The 7,316-nt window shown below is 50.4% G+C and overlaps 1 protein-coding gene across 1 annotated transcript; it reads left to right on the top strand.

The window, feature by feature from the left end:
* Positions 1-3,492: 3,492 nt before the first annotated feature.
* LOC119316466 lies at positions 3,493-4,854 on the top strand. The gene is made up of 2 exons (XM_037590788.1): positions 3,493-4,009; positions 4,093-4,854. The coding sequence occupies exons 1-2, from the start codon at positions 3,720-3,722 to the stop codon at positions 4,292-4,294; spliced, it is 492 nt and encodes a 163-aa protein (XP_037446685.1). The 5' UTR covers positions 3,493-3,719; the 3' UTR covers positions 4,295-4,854.
* The last annotated feature ends 2,462 nt before the right edge of the window (positions 4,855-7,316 follow it).

Raw genomic sequence — 7,316 nt, 5'->3', positions numbered from 1 at the left:
GTGAGACGCACCCTTGGCACGTGTGTTCGTGTGATTTTATGTGATCCATCCAGTGGGCGAATTTTCAACAATTGGTATCTAGAGCAAGGTCGAGGTGAAGCTGCGCTTGCCCCGGGGTGGCGACCCGACTAGCGCCTCGGGGCGGGTGATACAGTCGCTGGTGGAGCGACAATGAGGAGTGGGCGATATAGTCGCTGGGTGATGCAGCGACAAGGAGAGCGGGCGATATAGTCGTTGGGTGGTGCAACGACGTGAAGGGTCGGGAGGTCGTCGTTCGGCGTAGCGGCAACGAGAAGGCGGTGAAGGTGCTGTCACAAGTGAGGCGCCGTGTGATTGTCGTTCGGTGGAACGATCCGTAAGAGGGCGACAGGGCTGTCGTCGGCAAGGCGTTGGTGATCGTTGATGGTTATGGAGGTGGCGAAGTTGCGACACCGAGGAAATCATCGAGATCATCATTGGAGGGTGCAAGGTGGAGATGGCGAAGTTGCGAGCCGGCATCAAGGTGTGTACATGAGTTCTTGTAAGGTGCGTCCAAGATCTCAGCTGTGTGAGTCTTCTGCTGCAGTTAAGATGTGTCACTGGCGGAGGAGAATTGCAAGCAAGAGCTGGCGGAAAAAGGAATGCATGCCTTGCGTTTCCGTTCGTGGTCGCGGAGTTCCGGCGAGTTCATATACTGTGGAGATGAGTTGCACGTATATGGCGAGTTGTGTTGCCGCTGGACAGGAGGTGTCATTCGATAAGATGAGGCATCGGCGACAACGAGGAAGATTGAAGATGTGGCGGGTGAAGAGATGTGTCTCCCCATTCACGAGCAACCGATGAGAAGATGAAGATCAACGTGAAGATGGATGCGCACCAGTTAAGTTGAGTTCCTGCATGAGGCTATGCGTTTAGTCTGCATGTAGCACGCTAAGATGTGACAGCGTGGCTGGTAGTCCGGGTAATCGTTTGTTCCAATCTATAAATCAGCATGAAAAGAAAAGACGACGATGAAGTAGTGGCCATCGTTGCAAGAAGGAAGAACTTATGGTGCGGTAAGTTGCGTCACCGGAAGCAACCAGCGTGATAAGATGAACAAGTTGTCATCCGTGTCTCGTCGAGTAAAGAGTCGAAAGTTTGGATTAGGGGATTTTTTTTCTTTTCGAAAAGGAGGAATACCCCCGGCCTCTGCATCTGGACGATGCATACGGCCACTTTATTGATTATAACACAAGACCTTACAAAGTCGTACAACAGTAAGACCAAAGCCACCATCTTCGCAATCTCTGTCGCTACTCCTATCTAACTGATGAAGGGGCGCTGATGGTCTGGGCCTAATCCAAACAGACCTCGCAGCCAAACCTAACATCTGAGACCTGAGGTCCCAACCAGGACTCCTTCCGGGTATGGGCACCCACCAGTCCGGCGTGCTCTTCAACCAGGCCCCCTGCCGGGTATGAGGCCGCCGCAGCCACGTACCATCAATCCATCTTCAGAGCTGTACTGTTGCATGAACCGTGCCAGGCCTCTCTGCCATCGACGCCACCACGACGCCAGACAGCGCCACCATCCTGCGCTCGTCCATCATCACACGCTCACCGGCGATACCCCTACTGCTCCATGCCGCCGAGACTCGCCGTTGTCGACGTACCAGATGCCACGCCGCTCCTCCGACGCGAACACGAAAAACAGGAAACGCCCTCAAGATACAAGGGGCACTCTGCACAACCTGAAAGCCACCGCGAGCAGCTGCAGAAATCCAGCCGGCAGCCAAAGCCCCCACCTTCATGAGCCCACACCCGAATCCTAGCTCCCCAGGCAACGCCTCCAAGGAGGGGATGACGCCCATGGCGCCACCGCTGCCCAATCCAGACCGGATTTTGGGTTTTCATCCGGGAGAGGACCGGAGGTGACAAGAATAAGGACCACGACACCGCCTTCAGGAAGGATGCGTCGCCCGAAGCCGACGCCGCTGTCGAGCCGAACCAGCCGGCCTAGGGTTTCCCCCGGTCCCAATCTGCACCACCATCCCCAGAAGCACCGGAACCAGCAGCATCCACCGGCCACAAGCGCAAAGGGGAAGGAGCGGGAAGGATGGAGTAGCAGGCCTCCAGATCTGGCGAGGACGAAGGCCCCCGAACTGCCGCCGCCAAGCACCGACTCCCCACCACCCGAGCGGTCGAGGACGCCGGGCAGAGTCCCCGCGCACACCGTCCAGAGCGCGAACGGCGGCGCCGAACCAGCAGGGGCCGCCGCCCCGTGGATCCAGATCTCCGCGAAGGGACGATGAAGGCCTCGCCGCCACCTTCCTCGGCAGCCGCGCGACGCATCGGCGGCTCCTCTAGTGGCGACGAGGAGGAGAAGAAGGGGAAGGGGGACCGCCGGCGGCGGCTAGGGTTAGCCGCCCGTGTCGCCCCTGTTTGGATTAGAGGATGAATGTTGGAATAATCCAAACATATGATAGTTAAGATTAGGTAAGTTTGATTAGAATGTTTGTCTAGTTGGACTTTGCATGATAGGCTTCGAGTAGCAGTACCAATTATTTGAGTCTATACGTATAGAAGTTGGAGTTGGAGTCGTGTTAGGCTTGTGATCAGCGTGGCCGTGTAATTAGATTAGGAAAATCAATAAGTTGAGTCCGGCTAGGACTTGTGCCTGGCTATCTAGTTGTGTTGGTAGAAGCTGTACGTGGAGGACACGGTTCAGTAGGTTACCTGTGTCCGTGACGTACTGGTTTAAGCTGTTTGGAGTCGGCTTGGTAGCCAGATCGTTGCATATATATATATATATACTAGCAAACATGCCCGTCGTTGTAACGGGAGAAAAAAATATTGATGTGCTTCGCTACGAAGCAAACACCATTATCATTAATCAGGTTGGTCAGGTAGATGAAAAGTTTGATGTTGACACAAATGATGAATTAATTAACAATATGTTTCTTTGGGGTGTTAGTCCGAAATTTACTACGTGAATCCTATAGTCAGCTAATCGGGTGAACAACCATATCTTTAGATTACCATACTGATCAGACAATAAAAATGTGATATACTTCGTCTGACGTCCAGGCATTCATGCTTTTGCTGTGTATGCTAACATGATGTCCTTATCGTATAGATGTTCTAACTTTCTATTCTATTGCAATATATGCATGATTTTTCATCACAGTTAAATCTTTGTTTAATCTATTGCATCTCAATTCACGGTTAGACGTAATTTGCTCTATTATCCTTTTAGATGATTATCACAAGTTAATGCAATCATACGTCAATTATTAATGTGTTCAAATCATGGTGGTAGGATATAACAACTTCTGTAATTACCTTTGTTTAGATGAGTCAAACTGAATCTTAAAAAGATAGTTCAGAGAATAAACGTACATATATGCGCATGCTGATACACTTGAAGATTTTTACGACGACCTGAAGGATCCACAAACAAACAACGTGGTCTAGAAGAAACCAGTCCTGCCTCGCTGGCTCGCTGCGGCTCCTCCAGCGTCGTACTATCCACTACTCGTTGCTGGCCCCGCCTCGTTGCTCGCAGCGGCTGCTCAGTTTCTTTTCAGCTTGGCTGTCGCCAAGTATTATCCTCCCGCACGCACCTTGCACCCGAAGTCGCCACCTACGCCCAGCGCCACCGGGATCCCTCCTCCCCAAAGCTCCGCCACCAGTGGGATCCACTTTCTCCGTGCATCCCCCCGCACGCACCTCCCCGGACGCCGCAGAATCCCCTCCACCACCATGGCGTACCCCCGCCGAGATCCTTCTCAACCACCGGCCATGGCGCTCCCCTCCCCGAGATCCTGCCACATCACCGGCCATGGCGGCTCGGGCTCCTCTGCAGAGCCGGCTCTGACCCGCTCCCTCGAGGCCGCCATCGCTCTCGTACCTTGCGCGGCCTCGGACATCTTGCTCCACCATCGGCCATGGCGGCTCGGGCTCCTCTGCAGAGCTTGCTCCGGCCGCTCCGTCGAGACCGCCGTCGCTCTTGCGCGCCCCCAAGGCCGCCTCCCCCTGCCTCCTCCAACCGGGCAAGCAGGCCAAGCCGATGCCCACGCCCCTCTATCATCCTCTATTCCCCTTCTCTCTAATCTCTCTCACACTTTTTCTCCAGGGAGCCCCCATGGAGGTCGTCGCCTCTTCGCCTCTATCCATCCGCCGCCGGATCCACCACCGGTGTCCTCCAGGGAGCCCGCCATGGAGGTCGTCGCCTTTCCGTCTCGATAAGTTTGGCGCTAGATCCACAGTGGACCCGCCGTGGAGATTGTCGCCTCTCCCGTATCGATCCGTCTGCCGCCGGATCCACGGCAGAGTAGACGAGATCCGCCGCCCATTCGAGCGGTGCTGTGGTCCTTCAGACCCGGGCGTTGATGCTTCAATGCCGCTGGTCTCCCTGGGTCTTTGCTTTTTTTGGATTCTTCTTTTATTTTATTTTTCAAGGGTAGCAAATCTGGAGTGCGGGTTGACGGTGGCCCCTGCCGCGCATGAATCTGGCCCTTGCAATCTCCAGCCGCCGCCTTCGCTCGAGCCACCGCGCCGCCCCCAGCCGCTCGAGCCACCGCGTTGACCCGATCCAGAAGCTGGGCTTGAGCGGCGGCGCGACGGCGGGTCGAGTTCCGGCGGATTCCGGCGGGGCGACGACGGGGCAGAGTTCGGCGGCGCGCGGCGGCGTTGCAGGGCGTGGCGGCGCTGGAGGTGGATGAGATTGGGGTTCATGGGTCGTTCGTGTGGCTAGGTTTTTTTTTCTTTCCAGGGGGACCGCGGGTTGAATTCTCAAAACGGCAGGGTTCATTTTGTAATAACGAAACGTTTTCTGAGATAGCAACTTAAAAAGGGACTGCGGGTTGAATTCTTGAAAATAGAGGGGCTTTTTTGCGAAATCACCGACGACGTACGGGCAGAAGCATTAGCTGCTTTATTAGTAGGTATATATATATATATATATATATATATATATATATATATATATATGCATCAATGTGTGAGTTTTGTAACTGATTAAAAAAGAAAAAATCAATAAAGAGAGGAATCAGAGGATGCGAGACGCACCCTTGGCTATCAGTTGTTGTGCACGTGTGTTCGTGTGATTTTATGTGATCCATCCAGTGGGCGAATTTCCAACACGCCTAACAGCAGGGCGCTGCACTTTACTCTGCGGCACATAATAATTAGGCATCACACTGTGCAACGTCTAACTGTAAGGAGCTGTACAGTAGAGTGCAGCGCCTAGCTCTAAGGAGCTGCACAAATGAGTCAGGGGTGTGAATTTTTTCCAGAAACATTTCAGTTTGTGAAATACTTACGCTCTAAGGTCAAATTTGTCAATTTTGCCTACTCGTGACATGATACCACACCGCGCAAACTCCATCGACCGCCCATTCTTTGCACACAGGCGTCAACACCGCAACCATTCAGACTGCAGTCTTGGGAAACATGTGTTCTGACGCTGTTTACTTGCTTACTTACAAGCACACCAAAACACTGAAGAAAGGAAGTTACAAACTAAGAATAATGCAGACCAAAACCTCCGTAACATATATACGTTCTGAAAAAACATATGCTGATGAATGATTAGTCACAAAGCTTAACAGATCCACTTCATTTTGTTCTAGCTGATAACATGTTTGATGCTTCTACTCATCAATGGTTTCGGAGGTTTTGTGCAATAGCGGCCCAACCGAAGATAAGTATGAAGGGCCAGAGTTTCAGGAGCAGTCGGGAAACGATCATGCCTGCCAACCACTTTAAAGCCCGATTCGTTTCCATCCGTACGCATATCGGTCTTGCAAGAATACCCACCATTCGTAAGAACTGAAAATTTCTATGTAGCCGCACGATAGGACTGAGAACACAGATCGCAATGGCGGTATACTGAGCAACCGGAGCTAGCATCATATACACTCCCAGTGCAAAAGAAGCAGATAAGCATGTGACTGAACTTGACATGAAAAACTCTGAAATGAAGAAGTTGATTTGGCGGCTCTTCAAGTTAAGCATGGCAGATCCAGAGAACATTAAGCATAATTGGTTTGATGCCAAAAGTTGGCATGCCAAATTTTGGCAACTGCCAAATATTGGCTAGAGATTGGTTGCTTGCCAATTCTTGTTGCCAATCTCACAAAAAGTTATCAAATCTTGGCAACTTTTGTTTTTGCCAAATGTTGGCTTACCAAATGTTGGCAATGCCAAATGTTGGTAGCAAACCAATTATGCTCATTATACCCATTGTAGCTGCTGAGGAGCAAATGAAAGCTAGTGCATTTGACATCATGAACGCGTCAAACGTGTACCTCCCAACAAGTGTTGGTGTGCCTCGGTTTATATGATCGTCTGCAATAAAACCTCCAGGGATAGCAAAAATTGCACTGAATCCATGGTTGCTATTAAAACTGAGCCTATGCCCACTACTTGGCTTGAATCTTTCATCTTCTCTTCTTCTTTGACCTTTTCCCCTTGTTTCAATTGGCGACTATACTTTTCTTCATACTGATCTAGGCGAAGACCACTCTGATTATCACCAAACAATCTAAGTGCCCTATGTATCTGCGTTTCAGTGTCCTGAAAGCAAGAAATATAGATATGAGCAAGACATGGATATTTGAGCCATAAAATTGTTTTTTTTTAAGGGCACATGACTTGAAATTTCGTGAAGTTGATAGTATATTACCCAGTTATAATGAATGCCGCGAGGAAGATAATTTGTGGAAAGATCAGCAGGAGTCTCGTCACTGTTGTTTGCTAAATTTAAATGCACTGCTGTATTCCCGTACAAACAACAGAATATTCGAAGCCTTGAAACCTTGACGGCTAAATGCAGTGCAGTGTTCCCATCATTGTCCTGCATATTCAATATCCAAGCTAAAGATGGAGTTCGGCAAACGAAGGAGACCATGTTCAATCTTCTTTTCTTAACGGCGACATGAAGGAATGTCTGTCCTTGTGCAGTGCACAATCCGGCACTACTAGGAAACTTCTGAAGTATAAAGTTTAGGATGTTGTGCCTGTCCATAGAGGCTGCAATATGTATGGGGAACAATCCTTCATTGTCTGCCCGATACACTAGTGTAGGGTTAGCTTCAAACAATTGCCTGAACATTCTGAAATTTCGGAAAGATGAGGCCAAGTGAAGAGGCGTGCTCCCATGTCTGTCCCCATGTGTGGTAAGGCCATTATTCCACCTCAACATAAGGTTTGTGATCCCTGAAAATGCGATATTTAGCTTGTTAGCCCAAGCTAAGTGAGGCAACATGACAGGCAAGGGGTTATGGACGAGAAAATAATTCCATACATTCACTTTTTTTTCTCATACGACCTTAGGGCTACCTTTTACTATGGCCT

Source organism: Triticum dicoccoides, chromosome 1B (genome assembly GCF_002162155.2).
Source record: "Triticum dicoccoides isolate Atlit2015 ecotype Zavitan chromosome 1B, WEW_v2.0, whole genome shotgun sequence".
NCBI classification, from domain to species: domain Eukaryota; kingdom Viridiplantae; phylum Streptophyta; class Magnoliopsida; order Poales; family Poaceae; genus Triticum; species Triticum dicoccoides.
The sequence above is the reverse complement of the archived record's forward strand: the minus strand, read 5'-3'. Positions and strand labels throughout refer to the sequence as shown.